General features: G+C 36.8%; 1 protein-coding gene across 5 annotated transcripts in view; it reads right to left on the reverse strand.

Annotated features, from left to right (window-relative positions):
* Positions 1–13078, reverse strand: part of UNC13B (unc-13 homolog B) — a 146550-nt gene that overhangs the window by 113035 nt on the left and 20437 nt on the right. For all 5 annotated transcript variants that reach the window (XM_036330468.1, XM_036330472.1, XM_036330470.1 and 2 more), the window contains exons 2-3: positions 3978–4007; positions 1044–1143 (exon numbers count right to left, since the gene is read on the reverse strand). In XM_036330468.1, the coding sequence (XP_036186361.1) occupies positions 1044–1143; positions 3978–4007 (130 nt within the window). The remainder of the gene's footprint in view (positions 1–1043; positions 1144–3977; positions 4008–13078) is intronic.

Genomic DNA, 13078 nt, shown 5'->3' on the forward strand with positions numbered 1-13078 from the left:
AAGTGAGGGACACTAGTGTGCCAGTCCATACCACACAGCCCCTCATTAGACATTAACTCATTAGACATTATCAGTTAAAGTAGGCACTGCCACTTATTAACAAAATGACTATCACAGGAGAATGATAAATAATGATGATTTTCCTATAATAATAACTAAGAATTTTTTTAAAAGAAATGATTCTGGAAAGAGCCAAATAACCAATAAGCAAAAGCAATGTCATGTATTGGAGGAATATCAACTTGGAAGGGCTAACTCAAACTTAGCTATAGCCTTACAGTGGAACAAGCAAACACTTATGTTAATGTTAAAAACATTCTCCAGAAAGCTCTTGTTGAAACACAAGCTTATTTGAGAAGAAATGCAAGAAAGATGAGAAAAGGCCAATTCCAGCAGAAAAAGCAAAAAGGTATTCTCAGGAAAACAACATCTACTTATCACATGCAGAAATTTCAAGTTAACACGTTAGAGAAAAGCTCGGCTTCCCTGTTGTACTAGTAAGATAAATGTTCTCAGATTCAAAATTTTGGGATGCGGTATTATAGCCATAGAATTCAAATCAAATGTGCTGAAAATAAGTGAAGTAAAGAAAATTTTCCCCTTTACATAAATACAATAGAGTATAGAATGTAATAATGAGCTCATTTGTTCATTTACTTAATGTTTCCTGAGCACATACATATGACTTGGTTCTTTGAGGAAGACATAACCCAGGACCCAGTTCCTGTCTCTAAAAACTTCCAAACTATCAGGAGTTGACTCACATTCATAATTCGTCTCTAAGAATAGATTACGAATCCACAAGAGAACAAAACTGCAGACATACTTCACCTTCCACATACCTCAATTGTTCCTGTAACTCTGTAGTTTTCAAAAAGGATATTTAACATATGCTAATACATTTAAATGTTTTTAAATATTTAACATATTTTATAAACCTTACATATACACAAAATCTTGGGCCTGCAATTGTTTAATCCAATGTAATTACCTTGAAAAGGTAATCAAATATTGCAGGTGCGCTGCTGCTGCAAAGTACTTACAACATAAAATCTTGTTCCCAGGAAGGTTGATCACCACGCACTGCTACAGTTGTGCTCTTCACATTCTGCACTTTCAGGGTCACATACGTGTTAAATTTATCTTTGAAAAAAACGCAAAATGAAGATGTAATACTTAGTGCTCAGACTGTTACCCAATCTCTCACAGCCTTTGGAAAGAAATAATATCCAAAGTAAAGCATCACATATAGAAGAAATGGAAACATATTGTACAAAGTAGCATCATTCAAAACATAGTAGCGTCGCAAAAAATATATAAAACACATATTACCTTCAAAAGCATAACCGATAAGTGTTTTGCAAATTTAAGAAATGTATTTGACCCAGGAGACACACAAACACATATAAACTAGAACAAAGCTTCATAAAATATGAGATGGTACATTGATGTTTACCAGTCTATTTCATTTAATCTATAAAAATGTTAACATAACCAACTAATTTAATTTTATAGCACACCTGCAGCTTGAAAAAACTAATATAATTCATCTAATAGGAAAGATATATAACTTTAAATGTAGAAAATAAAAGTGCCAGTAAGAGAAAAAGTAATAAAGGATTGTAGAAAAGGAAAGGGTACACTCTAGCTGTTGAAAGGGATAAGAATTCAGGATAAACCCTCATAACGGAAATGAATTTCAAACTTGATCTATTCAATTATCAGAAACATTATTACAGAGTTGGGAAAAGGAAATTCTCTAACTGAGAATATAAGTTGAGTATTAAACAAAGGTGGGTAGTCTGAACTTCAAAACTCAGAGATCTGACCTACTGCTTAACACAGCGCATTCTATTCTCACCCTACTACCTTCACATCAGCCATGATGAGGGCACTGAATTGAGAGTTTTTTCATATAAACAAGTTCACCATAATTTTATAAAATGAAAAAGGAAGAAAGTTATCTTTGACTCATCAAACTGGCAAAGACGGCTTAAAACGATTACCTAATGCTAGAGATGTGAGAAAATGGTCCCTGTCATGCACTTCTAGCAGAAGGTAAATCTTTCTCTTAAGTATCATTAAAAATTATGTATTTTATATATAATTCCCATCCATATCCAGTGTCCCAGTGCAGTAGACTACTGAGCTATGTTTCATATCATATGATTTTGTACTCCACTCCCCACATCCCACGGTAGCTAATTAGATCAGGGGCAGGTGCCACTCAAGAGCATCCAGTCTATGGGATGGCCAAAAGGTGCGACCAATATGATTCCTCCTCAAAATATTGTAAGTAGGGAAAACAAAGAAACAGTGGTAGCTTCAGGTAGGTTATAAAGCTTGAATGAGTAGCATGCACACTCCACTGGAGAAAGCCATCATGGGCTGTATGCAAGCACAGAAAGCCAGCTAGAACAGATTCGTACTTAAAAAAAAAAAAAAATTCTTAATCCAAAACCAGTGGAGAGAGTAGAAAGCTCAGAACCTGCTTTAGTTCCTGTTGCACTCAAGGTTTTGCTTGGTTTTTCAGATTTCCCTGGGTTCCCAACCACGTTCATTTTTTTCTAGTTATTTCCAGAGCTCTTTCCTTCCCCAGCAGTAATCAGAGTAACTTGACATTTACAATTAAGGAAATGTGTATAAAAATAAGGAGATACTATTTTTACCTTCAGATGGACAAAGATTAAAGAGTTTCATATTATTTCATGTTGATAAGGATTTGGGAAAATAAACCCTCACACACTGTGTAGGTTAGTATAATCTAGCAAAAACTTTCAGAAGGCTAATGTGGCAGCATCTACCAAATTTCTCTAAAATACATACTGTTGGCTCAGCAATTCTATTTCTGGACTCTAGTGTACATTTACATTTGTAAAAGCAGGCAATGATAAATCCACAAGAACATTTACTTCTTAAAATAGCAAGAAATTAGAAACAACCTAAATATTCAATCAAGTATCTAGGGTACAAATCTACAACAAAATTCTGTACATTTTTTTTAAAAAAGAACCAGATATACACACACATAAGAAAAGATTTTCATGATGTGCTGGGAAAAAACTAGGTTGCACAAAGATATGTATAGCTAATGCAGTAGTGTACACACACATACACAGAAAAAAAGTCTGAACGATATATAAAAGCCTCTAAATAGTTACTTCAGAAAGTATAATTGAGTTGGTCAAGAAGTAAGGGGACTTTAACTTTTTGCTAGATAGATATATAGATTCTGATTTCTTTAAAGTTTTACAACAGCATTGTTTTTCCCCCCAGCTTTTCTGAGGTATAATTGACAATTTAAAACTGTATATTTTAAGGGATACAACCTGATTATTTGATATAAGATACACTGTGAAATAATCACCACAATCAAGCAAATCAACATATTCATCACTACCTCTTATAGTTACCATTTTGAATGAATGAGAGAGGGAGTATGTGTGTTGAAAACACTTAAGATCTTCCCTCTTAAAAAATTACAAGTATAGCCTACCAGTGTGGCTCAGTGGTTGAGCGTCAACCCATGAACCAAGATATCCCTTGTTCGGTCCGAGTCAGGGCACATGCACAGGTTGCAGGCAGGCTTAATCCCAGTAGGGGGCATGCAGGAGGCAGCCAATTGATGATGTTTCTCTCTCATGGATGTTTCTCTCTCTCTATCCCTCTCCCCTTCCTCTCCCTCTAAAAATCAATCAAAACATTTTTTTAAAAAAAGAAAGAAAATTACAAGTATACAACACTTGTCAACTATATACACATTGCTGTACATTAGATCTCCAGAAATTTTTCATCTTGCTTAACTAAAACTCTGTACCCCCTTGACCAACATCTCCCCATACCGATTTTTTAATTAATGTTTTAATGAATTTAGTATGTTTAATTTAATAAATGAATACAATAAAATTAATTTTTAAAAGATTGCTTTTAAATCACAGAATGTATGAGGGTACATAGTAAGTAAAGATGGATCTTACCTGGTGAACCCTGGAATTTGGCTCTTTTAACTGCAAAAGAAAAAAAAAAAGGCATCATGAAAAAATGTCACCAATTAATTTATCTAACCAACATTTCCTGAGCACCTATTAAGCCAAGCATTGTTAGAGTTAGGACTAGATTTTTCTTTAAAGTCAATTTTTTAAAATCTTTATTATTGAAAGTATTACATATGTCCCCATTTTTTTCCCATTGACCCCTTATAGCCTACCCCTACCCCTCCACCCCAGGCCTCCACCACCCTACTGTCTAAGTCCATGGGGTATGCATATATGCATACAATTTCTTTGGTTGATCTCTTCCACCATCCCACCCACCTCCACCTTCCCTCTGAGACTCAACAGTCTGTTCTAAGCTTCTATGTCTCTGGATCTATTTTGTTCAACAGTTTATTTTGTTCATTAGATTCCACATACCAGGTGTACTGGTTAATAATACAGATTTTGTAATCAAAGAAAACACGATAATTTCAAGAGAAACATCAAAAGTGCTTTATTCAAAGTAATGTCCATCGCTAGCTACACATTTCCCCCATCTTTCAGGTAATTTGTGGGTAATGTCCCAATAGAACTTGTTTTGAGGCAAACCATTCAGAGACCCAATTTTCCACTTCTTCGTATGTTTTGAAGTGCTGCTCAGAAAGTGCGTGTGCCATCAATTGGAACAAGTGGTAATCTGAAGGAGCAAGGTCTGGTGAATTCGGCGGGTGGGTTAATACTTCCCAGGCAAGATCTTTGAACATGTCTTTATTTTTATTTTTTTTAATCATTTTTTTCTTTATTGATTAAGGTATTACATGTGTCCTTATCCTCCCATTACCCCCTCACCTCCCCCCCCCCCCCCCCGTGTCCCTTGGTTAGGCTTATATGCATGCATACAAGTCCTTTGGTTGATCTCTTCCCCTTACCACCACCCTCCCCTACCTTCCCTCGAGGGTTTTTTGTCGTTTTTGGGTGTGTGTGTTTTTATTTCTTTATTGGTTTCAGAGAGGAAGGGAGAAGGAGAGAGAGACAAACATCAATGATGAGAGGCAATCATTGATCGGCTGCTGCCGGGAGCCGGTCCATCCTTGCTGTTTCAAGGGACCTGGCATATATGGCATACTGTTCTTAATATGTTTGCTCACCTTCTTAGCACTATGTGTTTTAACCAAGGTCTCTGAGAAAGGTTGTTTCCCCAGGTAGGGATTTTCCCTGAAGTTAGGGAGGGAATAAAACCTCTTAACTAAGTGCCAGGCGGGTAATTAATCACTTTAACTATGAACAATCATGCTTAAGCTACATAATCTTTACTCCCTGGAATGGAGATAAGAAACACCCTAACCTTTGGAATAGAGATTGATAGGATTGGAATCAACTGGTATAAATACAGATGCAACAAGACAGCAAGACACAGAACTCAGAAGACAGAACTTAGAATACGGAACCAAGAGAGACGGAACCTAGGCACAGAACCTACACAGAACGTTCTCTAGAGACAGAAGAACTTCGCTGGAGAGAACATGGCAAAAGATACTGGACAGAAACTGGCCTCAGAACCTAGAGACAGAAACTAGCGAGAGAACATGGCAAAAGATCCTGGACTGAACCTGACTACAGAAATTGGCAAGAGAACCTGACTAGAACCTGGTGACTGAACCTGGCTGGATAACCTGGACAGAACCTGGCTGGAGAACCTAGCGAGGGAACATGGCTACAGAACCTGGCTGGAGGACCTGGAGAACCTAGCAAGAGAACATGGACACATATCCTGGCTGGAGATCCTAAGCAGAACCTCTCTGGAGATCCAGACCAGAACTTGGCTGGAGATCCTGGCTAGAGATCCTGGCTAGGCTGCTGATCAACTGAACACTGTCTCCGTGTCATTCCTTCTTCGCCGACTCCATCCACACCTTTGGGGACCCCTGGACCTGCTGGGGTTGGACCCCGGCATCTGGCGCCCGAACAGGGACCGCGGCTCCCGGCAGGCTGCCTCCTGCACACCCCCACTAGGGATTGAACCTGAAACCCAGGCATGTGCCCTTGGCCGGAAACGAACCTGGGACCCTTCAATCCGCAAGCCGACACTCTATCCACTGAGCCACGCCGGCTATGGCTTCCCTCGAGGTTTGAGGGTCTGATCGATGCTTCTGGTTTTGAAGTGCGTGATGGTGCATTATCATGAAGCAAAATTACTTTGCCATGTGTTCTGGCCCATTCTGGTTTACGATCAAAGCATGGTTCAAATTGATTATTTGTTGTAGGCAGCGATCAGTATTAACTGATTTCACCAGTCGCCTGCCTGCCTGATTGCCCCTAACCCCTCTGCCTGCCTGCCTGATCGCCCCTAACCCCTCTGCCTGCCTGCCTGATTGTCCCTAACCACTCATCTGCCTGCCTGATCACCCCTAACCGCCTCTGCCTTGGCCCGACGTCCAGAATGATATCCACAAGGTTGTTCGGCTGTCCAGTCTAAATACCATATTACGCTTTTATTATTATAGATTAAAAGAAACTGAAGCCAGGCCAGTGTTGCTCAGTGGTTGAACATCAACTCATGCATGAACAAGAAGATCACGGTTCAATTCCCGGTCAGGGCACATGCCCGGGTTGCATGTTCAACCCCCAGTAGGGGACGTGCAGGAAACAGCCAACTAATGATTCTAATCATTGATGTTTCTTTTTTTGTTTTAAGATATTTTTATTGATTTCAGAGAGAGAGGGAGAGAGATATAGAAACATCAAAGATGAGAATCACTGATAGGCTGCCTCCTGCATGCCCCCTACTGGGGATTGAGCCCGCAACCCAGGCATGTGCCCTTGGCCAAAATCGAACCCAGGACCCTTCAGTCCACAGGCCAATGTTCTATCCACTATCCTAGCCACTAGGGCATCATTGGTGTTTCTATCTCTCTCTCCCTGTCTTCCTCTCTAAAATCAATAATATTAATAATGTTTTTTAAAGTAAAAATAAGAGATTGATACACTGTGCCTACGCTCAAAAAAAAAAAAAAAAAAGGCTGTAACTTCAGCTCTTGAGTTTCTCTGACCTTGCTGAAGAATCAAATCTACAACTGGCACCCTTGAGATTACAGGAAATAATCCTATTCACCCTGGCTCTGCATCCAGTGACCTGGTTCCTCAGGGACAGGGAATAACTAACCTGCCTTGTTCTAGCCTGTCCTACTCATGAAACAATTTCTGAAGCCTTTGGGAACTAGTTCCCTTGTTTGCAACCCTCCTGCTTCAGAATCTAGGATTAAAGTGCATTACCTCTTACATATAATAACCACCATTTCCTTTTTTCTTTAAAAGTTAACATTTTAAATGACGGGAATCATATATAATCCCACTGCCCTGTTTTTAATATAGCATAGTATATGTTTTTAAATATATATTTGTAATTATTAATTTGTCAAATATTTCAAAATAAAGATGCACTAACTGTGACATCTGTTAGCTAAGTGATCACAGGAGCTGACTCAGCTGTTCTGACTGGCTAGCAAGATGTCCTTATTCCTTCCCCCTCCATTATGAGTAACTATAAAAGTTAAACACTAAATTTAAGAAGAAAATAGACCATGAAAAATCATTTTCCTCTCAAAGTAACAGCAAATATTTTCCAATGTTTATTCAGTCTTTATAACTATCATTTTAATAATCATTAAGGATGATGGTTATTAATATTGTTATCAAAATGGCAAAAAGGTAGATCATTTTTAATGATTTCCTAAAATCTCATCATGTTTTAAGTGTTATATAAATCATTCTCCCTTATATCACACATTTAGGCTTTAAAATTTTTTTACACATATGTTTTAGCTCTTCATTTTTATGAGGGAAAATGAAATCTGGTTCTTAAGAAAAAGATGACTTACCTTTTTTAAAAACAAAGGAGGCCCTAGCTGGTTTGGCTCAGTGAATCGAGCTTCAGCCCACGGACTGAAGGGGGGTCCCGGATTCAATTCCAGTCGAGGGCAGGCTCGATCCCCAGCCCTGGTTGGGACCTCTTCAGGAGGCAACCAATCAATGTGTCTGTCTGTCTGTCTGTCTGTCTCTCTCTCTCTCTCTCTCTCTCTCTCTCTTCCCCCCCTGGCACATAATAGGCAGTTAATAAATGTTAGCTATTATGATGATGATTATTAATAGTTACCAAAATGGCAAAAAGGTAGATTATGCAAAAAAAAACACAAAAACATGAATATTGACTCCTGTCCATAATAGGATATTCTCAATACACTTCATTTCCACATGTTCAAAGTATTCCTCATTTTTCAACACCAACCAGGAATATTATTACTCCTACTCAACTTTCCCTGATCTTTTTCCAAACAAATGCTGTCAAAAATACTGTCTCCCTGCTCACAATTCCCAAGGCAGTTTATATGCACCTCGTGCTCTTCTTGCTTTCTATCTCTCCATAGCAGTTATTCCTATCAAAATCTTAACTCCCATAATGATCAAAATCTCTTTAAGGACAGAATTCATTGTTTTATTCATCAGGTTAATTCTTCAAAATTCCTTGAATATAATCTTGGTAAGCGGCCCCTGAGACAATTCCTTTCTTGGAACCTATTAACAAAGCCTCAAACAAATATCACAAATAACTCTTTGCAACAAAACTTTGGTAACCAGACTAACATAATTAGAAATCTATAGGCCTTATCTATATATAATTGGTTGATATAATCTAATTAAAATAAAGCGGTTTTGAGTTTAGATGCCAATGCTCTATCTAAAATAGAAACAGGTGATTGGCTTTTTACTTTTATGTTTTTCAAGGATCAATGGACTATTTGTTCCCAATCCCAGCATGCCTGGACATATTAAATAGTCAGGACATCTAGTTAGTCACATAAAGCAAAAGAACCAATGGCCATTTTTCTGGGACAGCTTGAGAAAATGGAACTGGTGGTTGAAGAACTCAGGTTCTTTGAGGACTCAAAGGCTATTAGAAGAATTCTATCCATCCTTCTATGATGTCATATAACAAAAAATATATAACCTTCAATTTTCATATTTAATAAAGGAATCATCCCTTTCTTCCTTTATTCAATCTTAAGAAGCAGCATTAAAGTTTGTTTATGTTTTATCCAGGCTTTATAAATTTACTAGAGGCCCAATGCACAAAATTCGTGCAGGGGGCTTGGCTCCCTCCACCGTGGCGGTCGCTTCTGCCTTGGCCCCTGCATGCGGCGGCAGCTGCCTCTGCCTCGGCCCTCGCAGCCCTGGCTTCATCTGGAAAGAGACCCGGAAAGATGTCTGGTCTAATTAGCATATTACGCTTTTATTATATAGGATGTTCTCTGTACAAAGGCCCATTAATTCAGAGAAACTCAAACATTAGTCTTTATTCAGATTAATCCAGTTCTCTTTCTTTATAATACTATGACAAATTTATATTTACATATTTATTTTTGGTCAACTGTTTGTTGTCTTTTCTCCCACTAGTCTGTGACTTCCATGAGAGCAGAAACTATGTTTTATCTACTACTTTTCTGGCACTCTGTAGTATCTGGAGCATAAAAGGCATTAACAAATACGTGCTGAGTGAATAATAAATGAAAGCAAGAACAGATACTGTAAGAAAGCTAAAGAATAAAAGATTACGGTTTTCAAATGTGATTTTTTTTTTAATTTGGTTTGGTTTAGGTTGTGGAAGGGGAGGTAAATTTAAACAGGATCACAAAGAAGTAGGCATTCTTCAGGTGGAAAATGAGAACAGAAGGAAATACAAGTAAGGAAAGAGCAGAAGCAAAGGCATAACACAATGTAAGTGCATGGCTTCTGTGGCTAGAACAGTATTTCATCCTGGGGCACAGTCCCAGGTGAGTTTTCTGGGAAGTTCTGGAACTCATGGTGCTCTTCACGCTAACAAAACTTTTGAGAATGTACCATAAGGAGGAATTCTAACTGCAAGGGTTATTCATTACAATTACATTATAATATCAAAAATTAGAAATATCCTAAATTATACCCATTAATAAGGAAATGTTTTAGTAGAATCATGTTACATATAATGGAATATTATCTAAATATTTAAAACAATGATATAGATCTATCTTTGATATAAAAAGATGTCCAAGTTATATAAAGTGAAAAATCAAGAAAAGCATGTATAGCCCTAGCCGGTTTGGCTCAATGGATAACAGCATCAGCCTGAGGACTGAAGGGTCCCAAGTTTTGATTCCGGTCAAGGGCACATGCCTGGGTTTCAGGCTCGATCCCCAGTAGAGGGCATGTAGGAGGCAGCCAACCACTGATTCTCTCTTATCATCATTGATGTTTCTATCTCTCCCTCTTCCTCTCTGAAATCAATAAAAATATTTTAAAGAAAGAAAAGCATGTATAATATCCCACTTATGTATTTAAGTATATATTTGTTTAGCCCTAACCGGTTTGGCTCAGTGGATAGAGCGTTGGCCTGCGGACTGAAGGGTCCCAGGTTCGATTCTGGTCAAGGGCATGTACTTTGGTTTCGGGCACATCCCCCGTAGGGGGTGTGCAGGAGGCAGCTGATCGATGTTTCTAACTCTCTATCCCTCTCACTTCTTCTCTGTAAAAAATCAATAAAATACATTAAAAAAATAAAGTTTGATTAATATCATTAAAATATATATATTTGTTTAAACAGAAGCTGTCATATAAAGCAGCTAAACTTTGCCATAGGTAAAAATAATAATTAATAAAAATGTACTGACTGTACTATTGGCAAGATATTCTTTTAAGTACTTCACATGTATTTTGTCATTTATTCTCTGCAATAGCCTGATTAGGTATGTACTAATATTATCTCCATTTTATAGATGGGAAAATAGAGGCACCGATTAAGTAACTTCTCCAAGGTTACACATCTAAGTTTCTATGTCACTAAAACATAACTTCTTATCACTAAGATACAGTAATACAAAAAATCATTAAGTGATTTTTTTAAAAATTAGAATCCAACAAATTGCTGCTCTAAGAGTTCTGCCAAAGATCAAAAAACATAAGAAGACTAAAAATAAAAGAGTATAAGATTAGTTATATCTGTGAAATAAGAAATTAAGGGTAACTATCAAAGCATTAGAAAAAGTATTTTTAAACCAAACAAGAGAGATAAATAAGATTATAAATATCATAAAAATTTCAAGAAATGCCTATTAACATTTTTTTCTTTATTTATTAAGGTATTACATATGTGTCCTTATCCCCCTATTGTTCCCCCATCCCTCCCATATTAACATTTTTTAAAAGTTTGAATTCTTTGCTTTTGACCTAACAATTCCACTCCTAAAAATGTGCTATGGTTTTCTTTTCTATTATGAAAGTGGCATAAATTCATTGCATAAAATTTAGAAAATCAAAAAAGATAGGCATTTCCATAATTCTACCATGTTACTTAATCTTTTTAACATTACTATGCATATATTTTTAGTCTATTTTTCTCTAGGCCAGTGGTTCTCAACCTGTGGGTCGCGACCCCTTTGGCGGTCGAACAACCCTTTCACAGGGATCACCTAACACCATCCTGCATATCAGATATTTACATTATGATTCATAACAGTAGCAACATTACAGTTATGAAGTAGCAACAAAAATAATTTTATGGTTGGGTCACAACATGAGGAACTGTATTTAAAGGGCCAGTAGGTTGAGAACCACTGCTCTAGACCCAAAACAGTGTGCTGTTTTTAACAGATACCACTGAGTATTTAATCTGTATCACACTGTCTAATCTAAACATTGTGCCATATCTGCTACACATTATTTTTTCAAAATTTAATAACATATTACAAATACAACTGCAATCCCTACTTAATCCCATTCCCTCCCTTACTTCCTTTTTAGTATGCATTATCCTGACATTAATATATATCATTCCGGTCTAAATTTTTATTTTTACTACATATGCTTATATCCATAAACAATATACAATACTGCTTTTGCATGTTTCTAATGTATCATACTATATCTGTCTGCAACTTGCTTTTCTTCCCATTTTGATTTGAGATTTATCATTATTGATAAATGAAACTTAGTTTATTCATTTAACTTAGTTTAGTTTAGCATTCCATTTGATGAACACATTATGGTTTATTTATCCAAATTTCTACCATGGGACTTTTAAGTTGTTTCCAAATTCTTGCAATTACAAACAATGCTTCAGTGAACATCCTCCTGCATGTCTCCTTTAACCAAGCACAAGAACTACAATCACTAGGCTGTAGGGGATACTTATCTTCAACTTTACTAGGTACTACTGCCCAATTGTACTCCAAGTTGTCACATAAACTTACACTCTCACCTATTTATACGAGTTCCCAAAATAATACTTAAAAAAACAACAACCTTTCTATGTCAAATTATTTTCCATACGCAATAACAAATTAAAGTAACAAACCAGCTTTTATTTTATAGCTCTTGGAATAAAGACCAAATCTGTATAAACACAACAAAATCCAACAAGGCCAAAATATCCAATAAGACTTCTCCAATGCCATTTTTCTTTCAGTTACTATCTATGAAACAGTAGCTATACTAGACACTTAATCCCAACAACTTTACAGAATGTTTTCAAACTGTTTTTAACCCAGCCTAGAGTACATATACATTTTTGGGGACACCCTGTATATCTTACATTGCAACAAAGTTCCCATCTACTTACATACATATTTATGTGCAGTATGAATGTGTACTATGAAATAAAAGTCTCACAAAATAATACTTTCCCTTATTAGCGACAGTTCTACATTTTCCCCCTAATGCTGGTTACCCACTAAACTCATTTCAGGACTAATGAATCATGCCTACAGTATGAAAAAACACTACTGTAGAGTATACAATTTCCACTTTACAGATTAACGAAAACACAAAGAGGTTAAGTAACTTGCCCAAGGTTTCAGACTTAAACAGGAAAATCTGAAATTCAAACCCAGATTCAAAAGCCATACTTATTACAGTCCACAACTTTCTCCTATGGTATTAATATCAATTCCATAGCAACTGAAACAGCTAATGCTTCCATTTATGCCCATATGAATCAAGGCAAAGAAAAATAAATAGAATAAATTCTTTTAAAATATGGTGGTGTGAACAGAGTAATAAATAAAACCAAAGTTGCA

Source organism: Myotis myotis, unplaced genomic scaffold (assembly GCF_014108235.1).
Source record: "Myotis myotis isolate mMyoMyo1 unplaced genomic scaffold, mMyoMyo1.p scaffold_m19_p_12, whole genome shotgun sequence".
Classification (NCBI taxonomy): Eukaryota; Metazoa; Chordata; class Mammalia; order Chiroptera; family Vespertilionidae; genus Myotis; species Myotis myotis.